The sequence below is a fragment of the Antechinus flavipes genome, chromosome 2 (genome assembly GCF_016432865.1).
Source record: "Antechinus flavipes isolate AdamAnt ecotype Samford, QLD, Australia chromosome 2, AdamAnt_v2, whole genome shotgun sequence".
Lineage (NCBI taxonomy): Eukaryota > Metazoa > Chordata > Mammalia > Dasyuromorphia > Dasyuridae > Antechinus > Antechinus flavipes.
Window position 1 is genome coordinate 398,491,670 of NC_067399.1, and position 13,912 is coordinate 398,505,581.

Genomic DNA, 13,912 nt, shown 5'->3' on the forward strand with positions numbered 1-13,912 from the left:
GGGCAGCTAGTGGAGCACCAGCCCTGAAGTCAGGAGGACCTGAGTTAAAATCTGGCCTCAGACACTTAATACTTCTGGGATGTATGACCCTGGGCAAATCATTTAACCCTAATTGCCTCAGCAAAAAAAAAAAAAAAAAAAAAAAAAAAAAAAAAAAAAAAAAGGAAAAAGGAAAAAGAAAAGAAAAGAAAAGAAAAGAAAGGAGGGGGGGCAACTAGGTGGTGCAGTAGATAGAGCACCAGCTCTGAAGTCAGGAGGACCTGAGTTCAAATGTGGTCTCAGATACTTAAGACTTAACAGTTCCTAGCTATGTGACCCTAGGAAGTCACTTTAACCCCAATTGCCTCAGAAAAAATTAAAAAAAAAATTTATGGCCTAAATTTTATGGCCCATTTTATGGACAAAAAAACCCAAAATAAACCTAAGAAAAGTTAAAAGTTTAAAAAACTAGGAAAGTTAAATGTTTGCCTAAAAGTTGAAGTTGAACCCACATCCTCCAATTCCAGAACCAGTCTTTTTTTTCTCTATCTTATGCTTGTGAGGAAAAGAGAGGGAAGTTGAGGGCCATCTAGATCAGACATTTCCCATGCCTCCTCTGCCAAGCAGGATTTCTTTTTGCTTCTTTCAGTAAATCAGGTTTCCAAGTTCTGAGGAGAAAAGAACTTTACCCAGCCTCACCCACTGCAATAGACAAATACCTACCCTGCCCTTAAAATCTCATAAATTCTGATTGGGGAATAGAATGAGTAGAGAAGATCATTCATCCCAGAGTTGTGAGTCTAGATAAAGATGGAGGAAAGGGAGAAGGTGGGGTGGGTGGGGAAAACTGGGTGACATAGTCCAGAAAGTCAAGCCCTTCTCTATTGACTAACTTATTCAGCACCTTTGGTCTTGCTGGTGGTGTTTTCCCAAGGAAGTTTCTATATAATTTTGTCTATTCTGAGAAAAAAAAAAGTCCTATTTGTATCTGAACTGGCAAAAAATAAAAACAGTAATATTTATATCAGACCTTAAACTTTATAAAGAATTTTACTAGTCTTTTCTCATTTAAATTCAGTCTGTAAATTACCTTTGATGTTACTGTAATTTTTATTATCAAAGCCTAAAAGCCCAGGGCTCTGGCATACCTTGAGGAAGTATTTCCCAACAACCCATGCTCTTTGCTCCCTTTAATTATTATGCTGAACCTTCCTAATCAGGGAACAGGAAATAACCCTCAAATATTGGTCTTATTTCTACCAATAATGGGACCTGGAAGCTCATTTCACCCGACCCTTCAACTTGTGAGAAAACTGATATCCCGGATAGTTATAGAACTAGACTTGGAACTTCTTTGATCTAAATCTCTTTAGAAAGGAAATTTACTCAAATGCAACACTCTTTCTTCTATACCACTCTATTTTTAAATAATTAAATTCTTTACTCTATCTTCCTTCTTTACTTTCCAAAAGCAATCAGGATTGGGGCTTTTCCCTCTTAATGGACCTTATTTTAAAATGCAGTTAATTGGTGCAGTAGAATCAGGAAGACCTGAGTTCAAATCTGACCTCACATATTTACTAGCAGAGTGACCCTGGGTAAGTCACTTAATCCTGTTTACCTCAATTTCCTCATCTGTAAAATGAGTTGGAGAATGGACAAACCATTCTAGCAAATTTGCTAAGAAAACCCCAATTGCGGTCACAAAAACTGAAATGATAGAACAACAATTTTAAAATACAAATGATCGCAGCCAACTGAGAGTAAGAATGGAACAACAGAGAGAAACTGGCTAATATCTAGCACATCCAGGGTCTCAAAACATAAGAATAGCTCATATTTATTCAGGGACATTCTTATATATTCTTTTGATTAAACTGTCCTCTATGATATCGGTAATGCAAGTCCCATTATACAGAAGAAAAAACTGGGGTTCAATGCTCACTGATTTTCTTATATCCCCCAACAATATTTCTCCTTGGGACTTCTATTTTTTTTTTTTTTTTTGGCAACCCTCCCTTCTAATAAGAGGGCTCTGCATGTGTAGAAATTCTGCTTAAGAAGTGTTTGTTAGCAGATGGTTATAGGGACTGGAGGGCCTCCCCTCCCACTATTATGTGCTACAACTGCACCTAGCACCTAGGATGCTCCTCAGTCTCCAACATGATGCTCTGCACACACGATTCTTTATTGCTTAATGAGTATTTGCAGAATACTGATGTTAAAAAATGTTCAAAAACACTCAACCGACCTTTTAAGATCCTGGATTCTAGTCCCAATTGGGCTATTACCCTTCTTTATGTCTTATTGTGGCAGTTCTGAGGCCCAGTTTTTTCACTTTAAATAATATTAAGGACAAGAATAACTCCCTTGTATGTATCACTCTAAGGTACAAAGCATATTGCTTACAGAAAGACTGTGAAGTAGGTGAGGCAAGTATTAGTATTTTCATTTTACAGATATGAACACAGGCTCAGAGATTTAAATTACTTGCCTAAGAATTGATGCTGGCACCAGGCCCTGAAATTTAGGCCCTTTATCAATATACCATGACTTTCTCTATGAAGTGGGAATACATAATAAGGTAATAAAGTGCCATGTTTGTCATGATTATAGGATTGTAAAGATAAGTGAAATAATGGCTATAAAAGTATTCCCAAATATTTAAAGTACTACACTAAAAACTTGAAGTACTGGTAGGGTTACCTTTGTAATCATTCCTCTCTGATGTCAGGGCAGCATGGAAGATCAAAGACAAATCTTCCAAATCCCAGTTTTCATCTATACTAGTAGCATGACCTTGGACCATGAAAATCTGGCTTCCAATATTGGTACCAGTAGAAGCAGAACTGGCTTTTTATTTGGAAGTTCTGCTTTTAGATTCTGCCTTGGATGCTACCTGTGTGTCTTGAAACAAACAGCTTCACCTAACTGAGCCTCAGTTTCCTTATCTATAACATGAGATGCTTGGGCTAGGTAACTTTTGAGGTCCATCACTCCAGGCAAACCAGTGGGTTCTGGCATTTCTCTAAGAAGATATATATATATATATATATATATATATATATATATATATATATATATATATATATATATACACATACAATCATTATATAAAATTACATATAATAATATTATTACATGTAGGCAATATATTATTGTGATATAATAATTATATTAACAATATATTATGTAATAATATATTATATAATTGGATATAACATCAAATTAGATATTATATAATAATATAATCATATAATATGATGTGACATGATAACATTAGGTATTATTATTTGCAGTATAGTGTTATAATAATATATAATTATTACAATAATAGATAACATATTTAGCATATATATTTAGATTTGAAGTAGTGCTTTAATACTTTGCAAAGTGCTTTACATATATATTATCACATTTGATTAGAAATAATAGTCAAGACCACTCTCTTTCCCTTTTGGTAGACCTCTTTCTCCCAGAAGCATAGCACACCAAATCCTCAGTTCATCTCCTTTCCTGTTATTCCCCACTTCTTTTAGCAGTATTGCTGCTTGACTTTAGAAATTTAAGAATATGTTTTGCAGAGCAGTGTTAGACTAGCACTTTATTTTTAACATTTTAAAGGAAATTTTAAACACCAATGCAATCATAGGCCCAGTCCTTATCTTGATCCTTCAACAGAGTTTCCTCCATCTCACCATGGTATAGAAATGATTCCCTGTATGTTAATCTGAATGCCAGTCTAGGTAAACCTGGAGAAGTTGGCTTATCACCAGGAAGTGAGTCAACAGGGAATAATTTTAATGATGGTTTTTGCTGTGGGTAAAAAATCCCTCTCTTTAGGTATGAAAACGTCTGTAGGAGGTATCCACATCAAAGAAATGATGGAAGGTTTAAAAGCAGTATTACTTTTGTTAGGTTGAAAACTGAAAAAGGTGAGGGCTGTGGGGCTGATTAATTTATCTCCCTTAGATCACCATCCACACTCCTTTGGGAGCCATGAACTCCCTAGATTTGGGGAAGTTAAGACAGTAAGCAGCAGCTTCCTCACTTAAGGGAGGAAAAAAAGATCATAGATTTAGAGCCAGAAAGGAACTTAGATTTAATTTTATCTCGCCCCTCCACACACCTTTTTTTTTTTTTTAACAGATTTTTTTTTACAGATTTATGAGGCTAGAGAAGAAAATTAGTCTGCCCAGATCACCTGGGGATTAAGCAGCAAAAGTGGAATTTGAACCCATCTTCTGCCTCAGTGTTCTGCTTTCCAACCCACCTCCTGCTGCTTCTCAGTCCTGGTCACCTCCCTCAGAGCCCACAAGCCCCTACAGACCTTGCTTAGTTTCTTCTTTTTTCTGCTTCTCCTCTTCCAGGGCTTTCATCTTGGCCTCATATTCATCAGCTAGGGCCTTCCACTCCTTGCGGTTATTGGTGATACCATCCAGCATGGGGGTGATCTGCTCGTGAAAGCGGGAAAACTCCTGGAAGAGAAGATGAGGTCTGTCACCTAGGCCCAAGGAGCAGCTGGCTGGCATCTTGTAGGAGAGCTCTTCCTTATACAGAGGCCTCTCTATAACTTCTCTCTCTGCTCCTGTTCTGCCTTCTAAGGTCAAGCCAAAGGAATCGAATCCCTCTTCCTCAAAATCATTTTCCAAATATTTATAGTGATGCCTTCTAGTCCAATGATACAGTTTCAAGTTCTCTCAAAATTTTGATCATCCTTCCCTGGATATACTCCAGTTTGTCAGTGTCCCTCTTAAAATGTACCTAGGATTTATCTCAATGTTCAGCCAAGGAAATGAGTCCAGAAAGGTAAAGTGACTGCCTAACATCCCACAGAAAATTAAAGATGGAACCAAGATTGAAATTCAGGGCTCCTGACTTCTGCTCTCTTGCTGATTCTAAACCCCTCCTGTCTCTTGCTCTTGGAAAACCACATTTCTGTGCACAGTGGACATGTATGTATATATGTATAAACATACACATGTGTTTGCAGTACATATGAGTGTGTATGGATATGCACACACGTATGTATTGTATTTTTTTACACATACACATTTTTTTATACATAAACACATATCCTTCCTAGTAAAACATAAGTTTTCTAAGGAAGAGACACTTTTTTTTACACCTTTATACCCTTAATGTCTAGGACCTTGTATACAGGTACTTAATAAATCTTTGTTAATTAAATACCTCTATGGATAATCAAGGACTATATGTCCTTTTTAATAAAATTAAGCTAACAATTGTAAATATATGAGTTATCTTAATAAATTATTTATCCTTCTGTAGACTCCTTTGGATATTCCATGTAACTACCTTCCCCTCTAACTATGGGCATACAAAATTTTGTATAGAAAGAAAAAAAGTCTGCCTTTTAGTCTCAACTCTTCCACTGACTGCTTTCATGGCCTTAATAAGCCACTCATAGATTCTGAGCCTCAATTCCCTCATCTCTAAAATAAGGATTTTTAGAGTTATAGAGAGCCTATAGATGGGATAGTCATACTCCCTCATCTTATAATTTGATAAAATTAGGCCAGAAAAGGGAATTAACTTTGTCCAAAGTCATAGAACTGCTACAGAGCAGGGCTGAAATTCACACACAGGTCCTATGACTCTTTCCACTCCTTTGGCCTTTGGATATTATGGATCTGTTGTGAAAAGCAAATGAAACCAAAATAATCTTTATAATAAAACTCAGGACCCTCATTTATAAAGATTTCACAGTTTATAAATTCCTTTTCCCTCATACCTGCCCTGGAAAAGAGAAAAGAGAAATAAACATGATAATAATAATAATAATAAATAGTTGATAGCTCTATAGTATTTTGAATTTTGTAAAGTGCTTTATATCTATTATTTTGTGTGCTCCCCACAACAATGGTGAGGGAGATGATGTTATTATATCTCTCTTATAGATGAGAAAATTGAGGCTGAGTAATATTAAGTGACTTGCCTAGGGTTACCCAGCTATGAAATATCTAAAGAAAAACTGGAGTGCAGTTCTTCTTGCCTTCTATGCCATGCTATTTTTTAATTCCCTTTTAAAGAAGGGAAACCTAAGGATCAAAACAGGTAATGGCTTGTCCATAGTCCCAGAATCAAGACTTGAACAGAGGCCTGCTCCCAAATCATATATTCTTTCCCTTGTTAACTACAATCAGAAAGGCAAGCAATTGATCTGTGGAACAGGAGGGCAGCAGCTATTGCTAATAACTTTAATAAGAACTTCTTTTTCTTTAAGTTAGGAATCCTTAACTTTTTTTATATCATGACCATTTTAGCAATATGGCAAAGTCAATGGTCATTTTCCCAGAATATGTTTTTTTCAAATGCAAAGAATATATGTATGTCTATGTATATATGTATATGTATATGTGTGTGTGTGTGTGTGTATAGATATAGATATATAAATACTCACTTCCCCCCACTATACCATCTCTAACACTGGGCTCCCTTATATTTTATAAGAAACTTAGGGACAATTATCTTCTGCAAGATGATAGATACATTGATCTGTAAATTTTGTTGGATACATAGTTCCATATGGATTGTGCGTATTTCTCCATGAAATATAGCAATGAAGTGAGTTCTTATCTCTAATAATAATAGTTATAGTTAACCTTTATATTGAGTTTTAATGTTTGCAAATATATGTGTGTGTGTGTGTGTGTGTGTGTGTGTGTGTGTGTGTGTGTGTGTAAATAATTACAAAGGAGACCAGGCCATTGGAAAAACAAATCCACAGACCACAAGTTCAAGGCAGCCTGGTCTAGGCTAAAACCAGGCCTGACTTGCCATGTTTCTCAGCTGATCTTTGTACAGAAACTGGCTTCTGTCCAGAAGAAGAGCCAAGTTCGATCTCTGGTGGAGCCCCTGAGCTCTGGAAATGATGATTGCCTGGATGGCCTTCACCATGTCTCTGTCACCCTGTGCTGCACATGTCTCCCTGCTGAATCACTGAGTGGGATTTTCTGCAAGACACAGGCTTACTCCAAAGGGCTTAGGCAATGAGGATTCCATGATGCAAAGTCAGCACAGCTGAATCCTTCATTACATATTCCAAGCCCTTCAATGTGGGCTTCTTTGCCTGTGTGAGAGACGTGTTAGGGACACCTTTCGCACAGCCCTGAACATGTGAAAGCAGTTGAAAGCTATGAAAGCCTCCTGAGTATCTGGGAGGAGGGCGAAGTAAGGGGGACAAGATATGTGCTTGTGGAAAACAGGCTCCTGCCCTGGATGAAAGTCAGACCCACCTTGTAGACAAAAGTGCAGACAAAGTCGATGAAACCGACTTGCAGTTTGGGGAGTTCATCTGCTTTATTCCTGTCCATCATGGGCTGTCAGCAGAGAGTGGAGAAAAGAAGGCAGAGCACATTATTCTTTCTTAGTCACAGAACCATCTCCTGTTCAGCTCTCCCCAAGGCCTACCGAAGGCTCCTCAGCATTCTCCCCATGTGTTGTCTCAGGAGGCAGCCTTTCTCCTCACTGGTATCCTGTGGGACTTTGTATTCACAAACTTACCAGAGGCCAAAAAAAAAAAAAAAAAAAAAAGGAACCAAATGTGGCCTTCATTATCAGATGGAGAAGACTCAGTTGGAGATGGTTGTTATAGATGTATGTGGAAATGACCAAGATACATACATATGTACATATATACATACCTACATATGCACATATGAAAGTAATACATTTTTAAAAATTAAAAGAATTATAAAACAACAACAAAACACATATGCTGCTATGGTAAAGACACTCTTGCTTTTAACTTTCATTGATCAAATTAAATAGCAGAAGTAAGAGGTGGGTGACCTCAGGCTCTGCTGACATAGGCCATCAGAAGCCATCCTTTATGCTACCTAAGACAGAAACACTTTGGCTTCCCTTTTTGATATAAACACAGTATAGAATGGATCCTTATGGAGTAAGTTGGTCTATCGTCATCTTCCTTTTCAGGAAATAAGTTAACCTTTAGAGGCTTGGTAGATTCTAGTTCTAGTCCAATAGAAGTAGGGACAGAAGAATCTGAGGGTTAAAGGGAGGTATGGGAAGATTTGCATTGGACAAAACAAGATGGTAGAATTTAGAGCTGGGAGAGATCTCAGCCCATTGGCAAATTATTCAACTTTTTGAAACCTGTTTCTCCATCTATAAAATGTACATAATAGAGTTTAGAGCTAAAAGGGGCCATAGAGGTCTAATGCAACCCCATCATTTTAGGATTTAGACCATTGATATCCCCAAATTTCAAGACATTTATCATTATGGTACTAATAGTGGCAAAGTTGAGATTGATACCCAGGTCCTTTAATTTCAACCTGCCATTTCCCCCCTACCATATCACCTTAATACTGGGTTCCCTCAATTTTTTTAAAAAAGAAACTTAGGGATAATTTTCTTCTGCAAGGAGATCCAGTGATCTGGGAGACCCAGTGATTTTATGTCATGAGTAAACTATACATAGGTCCATTTAGGTTATGCATATTTTTCCATGAAGTGTTGCCATGGAGTATGTTTTTATCTCTAATAATAATAGTAATAGCTAACATTTACATTGAGTTTTAATATTGCAAAGCATTTTGAATATATCTCATTTGATCTTTATTTGTCAGGTGCTAATCCCATTTCACAGATGAAAAAACTGGGATCAGAAGGCATTAAATGACTTGTTCATGGGTACACAGCTAGAAAGTATCTGAGAGCAAGATTTGAACTCAGGCCTTTCTTACTCTATAGGCAGTATTCCTTACCCTAGACTTCTTTTTTTTATTTTAATTTTTTTTTTTTGAAAATTAAATTAAGCATTCATTTGAGTTATTAGGATAGGAATCTAGGAACTAGGCCCTTGCTACTGCATAATATTCCTTTTATTCTTCTCTAATTGAATCTTTTTTATTATTATTATAGCTTTTTATTGACAGAACATTTGCATGGGTAATTTTTCCACATTGACATTTGAAAACACTTCTATTCCAACTTTTCCTTTCCCTCCATCTCCTCCCCTAGATGGTAGGTAGTATCATACATGTTAAATATGTTAAAGTATATCTTAAATACAATATATGTGTAAATATTTATACAATTCTCTTGTTGCACAAGAAAAATCAGATTTAGAAAGGTAAAAATAACCTGGGAAGAAAAACAAAATGCAAGCAGTCCACACTCATTTCCCAGTGTTCTTTCGCTGGGTTTGGCTGGTTCTATTCATCACAGATCAGTAGGAACCTAGACTTCTTTTTTAAGGCAGCTAGATGGAACAGTGAATAAAGCACCTTCCCTAAGTAGGAGGACCTGAGTTCAAATCCAAACTCAGATACTCAACACTTAATAGCTATGTGATCCTAGTAAAACCATTAAATAGATTTCCTTTTTTTTTTTTTTTTTTGAGAGACAATTAGGGTTAAGTGACTTGCCTAGGACTACACAGCTAAGTGTTAGGTGTCTGAGGCTGAATTTGAATTCAGGTCCTCCTGACTCCATGGCCAGTGCTCCATCCACTGTGCCATCTAGTTGCCCCTACTCTAGACTTCCTAGATGTCTATTTTATGAAATTTCTACTCACAATAGGGTTCTGCTGAAGCACACTTCTCTCCAAATCTCCTTGTTCCCAGAATTCAGCAGCCACCAAAAGAGCCACCTGCCAACAACAAAAGGGTAAAGACTCCAGATCATCCCACCAAAGAGCCCCTGCAGCTGAGGTTTTCTGGACTAAAGAGAGGCCTGTAGTGTGATCTTTGTGTATGGAATCCATCATGTAAACATTACTCAACTGAGATTCTTTGAAGAGTATTCAGTGATTGCAAATGCTCTCTCAGTTTTGAAGTTAACAGGGAGTCAAGATGGGGCCCCCAACACCTCTATGAGAAAAGTTCAGAAGGGGTCTTCCAAATCACCCTCTCCCAAAAAGAATATAAATTTATATGTACCTTGCTCTGAACTTCCCAGGGCTTGGTTATAGCAGACAAATCACAGGCAGTCATCATCATTGCCCTGGGGACACAAGACAATGATTAATAACCAAAAAGGAGATAGTATGGGCTCAACTCCTTGGTTCTAAAATGTCCCATCCAGCAGGATCTAGTAACTCGTGGGGTGTCGAGGAAGACAACAAGACCTGTAAGAGAAATGGGCGAGAAGGAGGAGGGAGACTACATTGCGGTGGAAAAAAGTCTCATTTATTGAAAGAAGGAGCCTAGTTATATATGGTCTAACTACGTGCGTTTTCTGGGCGGGGGGTGGGGGGAGATGGGAGGGGGTGGTGACAATGTAAAGAGTAGAATGTCAGAACACAGGTGTGGCTGACATCCTAGGGCATACTCGTTATCTAGTTCCAGGGTGGATATGGCCGACTTCCTGGGACACACTCCTTATATTGTCTCAGGAATTTAGGACGTATTGTTTGTTCACAATGTTTTAGCTAACCGTATCAGAGTTTATGCACAGGTCATCAAGTTCTTCTTGGCTCTTCTTTGTTTCCTGTCTCCAACACTAAAATGGAAGCTGATGCAGAATTCAATGAGCTTAAATTAAGCAATGATGTAATAGTGAAATAAGACACTGTCCCTACCCTCAAGAAGCTTATAATCTGCTATAGAGGAAACAATATAATAATAATATAACATTTAACTAGCACTTACTATGTATTAGGCACTGAATTTTATGAGACAATTTTATAATTATTATCTTATTTGATTTTAATAACAAATTACCCTGGAAAGATAGGTGCTATTAAATACCCATTTTATAGATGAGGAAACTGAAACAAACAGAGGTTAACTGACTTGCCCAGGATCTCACAGCTAGTAAGTATCTGAGGCCAGATTGAAACTTTGGTCTTCCTGAGTCTAGGCCAGGAGCCACCTAGAAGACCCAGTATGCATACGGTAAGTATAATGTAAAGAGTGAGTGTGATGTGGAGGAAAGGAAAGATCCATACAAAGTGCTCTATGAAAATTTAAGGAGGAAAAGATCTTTTTCATCTAGGAGTGACCCAGGGCAGAAGGAAGTATGTATTTGGGAATACCTCAGAAAGGAGATTACACCTGGATTTCTTTAAAGGAAAGATGGAGAGAGATTTCAATAGGCAGAAATGAGGAGAGAGTGAATTTCAGGCAAAGAAATTAAATTAAACAGATTAGGGAAAATATTTGCAGTGGATATATTCAATGGCTTCCAGAATCCATAAGGAACAGATATATAAAAGTATGGTGGAATATTGGAATCCATTGTCTAATACTGATATGCACAACTTCCCCAAGTATGTCTCTTTTGAGGATTTCATTCCTCTCATTTCCTAAGAGAGGGAGAAAAGGAGGAAAAGTTTTGTAAGCAAAGATAGGAATTTGATTAAGGATGCAACAGAGTTAGGCTGCCATCTCAGGGCCATATTCCTCAGTAGCTGCTCTATAGTAATTTCAAATGAAGGCAGAGAAGAAGAACTGTGCCAGAAGTAAGATCGGGCTCTAAGATCCTAGAAACACACTCACTGGAGAAGCAAGTCATGGAAAGCAGGTGGGGACAAAACCATAACAATGAGGACTGGACTCAAGGGCCAAAATTGTCTGGTAAGATGCTAATTTGTCTCAGCCAGATAAACTCTGAGCCAGAGGAGAGCAAATAAAAGATAAAGATTCTGTTTTTCCTCTTCACTTTTCTTTGTAGGGATAACATATATTTGTTCCAAAGCTAATTTCTTTTTTCCTTCAAAATTGATTTTTTCATTTCTATTCGCTTAGTCTCTAAAAACTAGTGTTAAGATAAAAATGTGTTTAGCCACCGCATTACTGGCTTGTATGTATTTTGCTTGCTTAAAAGCATCTGAAAGGAAGAAGTTACATTTGGCACAAATTTTCACTTTTTACACCACTCCTGCTAGAAATTAATACACACTTCTTAGCAGAAAAATAGTCAAGCAGCACAAGCAGTTTCCTACAGGGAAAAAACATATAGCTTATGTGTTGTGTTCATAACAACATTATTGGATAGGTTCATTATTATCTCTATTTCTTTTTTTTTTTTTTGCTTTTTTGCTGAGGCATTTGGGGTTAAGTTGTTATGCCACAGTTCTCTTTAACTGTCCTGACTCAGTTTCCCTGTCTCAGTTTCCTTAACTGTTCTGTCTCAATCTCTTATAAATTAGCAAGATAAGAGAGTAGATTCCTGACTGTTTTGTGTCCTCAAGGATTTACAATATTCCTTTAGAATATTCCAAGATAGCCCATGATATCTTTACTTCTTTGTCTCTGGATTTTTTAGGGTTTTATGGCTTCCCCTCCCTGATAAAAACTTTCCCTCCCTTTCTCTTCTTTGTCTCCAAAAAGGTATTTAAGAAGTTGGGGTTCCTCCATTCATTGCTGGAGTATGGCGTCTGGCAATTGTATGCTGGCTACTCCTCCAGCCCTGGGACCAACATGAATTCCTTGGTCCCAGTATATCTTTATCTCTGTCTGACTGGATAATCTGAGATGAGAGTCCTGTCCAGTCAATCTTACTCTCCCACTAATAAAATATTAAAACTCTCTAATCTCTCTCCTGCCTCAGTTTCTCCGGCATTACAATTTGGAGGTTCTACCAAGATAATAGAAACTGAGAACTGGATTAGAGATTAGAGACCTCTCGGTCTCCACTTAGGCCTGAGGGGGGCTCAGGACCTGGGTCTGTTTCTTGACCCCAGAGACTCCTAGGAAAAGGAAGCAGTTCTTCAGCCTCAGTCCAGCCTACAGTGGACAACGAAATCGATTCGGCATTTGATTCGGCATTCGGGAGAATAAGTCTGTCTGGGTACCTTTTGGGGTACCATCTGGTTCTGGTTCTGGTTCTGGTTATTCTGGTTCTGTTCTGGTCTGTTGCTAGCAACCTGTGGTCTCAGAATAAATACCAACGGATTTAAAAATTCTGAGACTGGTATTTTCTGGGATGCTGGAAAATATCCTCTGGGTATATGTTATATATTTGTTTAATGTTGTAACTGTGTAGTCTGTGTGATGTGTGTTCTATGTTCTGTGTGATTTGTCTGTTTTGTTGGTTGAAAATTTTTAAGAACAATGTTGCAACTGTGCATAGTAAATTGGAGCTCCATGTTTGTCTGTGTGTGTCTGTGTTAAAAGTTAGCAAGTTTGTAAGAGATAATAATTCAGCCTCTGTGTTGCAGGCTTAGAAAATATCAAGAAGTTTGAAAAATTTTTCTCTCTCTCTGTCTCTGGCTGACTGCAGCAGCCTGTGAGAAAAAGGGAGAAAAGGGAGAGAAAGGAAGAAATAAAAAAAAAAAAAAAGAAAATGAAAAAATAGATTGAAAGGGATTTGAAAGTTTGGAAAGTTAATATACAGCAGTATGCTAACGTTTAAAGGAAAGAAGTTTGAATAGAATATCTAGGCATTCTCTGTGAAGGCAGAGAAAAGCACTAAATGGGCTTGGAAGTTCACAGAAGCCCCTTTGGATTCTGGAAGGGAAAAAGGAAACAAACCTCTCTCTGAGGGTGAGGAATTCTGGAAAAAGCTCCTAGTCTGTTTTTGCTGATTTAAAAGCTTTGTTAAGTTTTAAGAACAATGATTAAGAAATTTGGGGATTAGTTGTTTAAAAAATTTGCTAGTGATTTTAAACTTTTTAAAGGAAAAGCCTACTAGAGTAAAGAGCAATAAAATTCAAGCTTAGCCTGGCCTGGGCAATAAAAAGCTCTGGAGATAAGATGCTAATAGCTGTTAGAAGAAATGTGGTAGAAGAAAAACTTTTAAAAACAGCTGTATTAGTTTGATTCAGTTGTTACCTTCTGAAATATATTGAGTTATTTGTTGACATAAGTTATACTTTAAATCCATCTTTGCTGGACATGTGTGGATTTTGTGGAGGTTTGGGTTATTCAGTATGGTGTGAATCTTACAGGTTTTTTGAAGGAATGCAGGTGATTTGAAGGGGCAATTAGAGGTTTGCATG

General features: G+C 37.4%; 1 protein-coding gene across 2 annotated transcripts in view; it reads right to left on the reverse strand.

Moving 5' to 3' along the window:
- Positions 1-3,985: 3,985 nt before the first annotated feature.
- The window catches only part of PDE6A (phosphodiesterase 6A), a 103,538-nt gene continuing 93,611 nt past the window's right edge, over positions 3,986-13,912 (reverse strand). For both annotated transcript variants that reach the window (XM_051978687.1, XM_051978686.1), the window contains 4 exons: positions 9,909-9,972; positions 9,545-9,619; positions 7,239-7,322; positions 3,986-4,457 (listed from right to left, as the gene is read on the reverse strand). In XM_051978687.1, the coding sequence (XP_051834647.1) occupies positions 4,302-4,457; positions 7,239-7,322; positions 9,545-9,619; positions 9,909-9,972 (379 nt within the window). In that variant the 3' untranslated portion in view covers positions 3,986-4,301. The remainder of the gene's footprint in view (positions 4,458-7,238; positions 7,323-9,544; positions 9,620-9,908; positions 9,973-13,912) is intronic.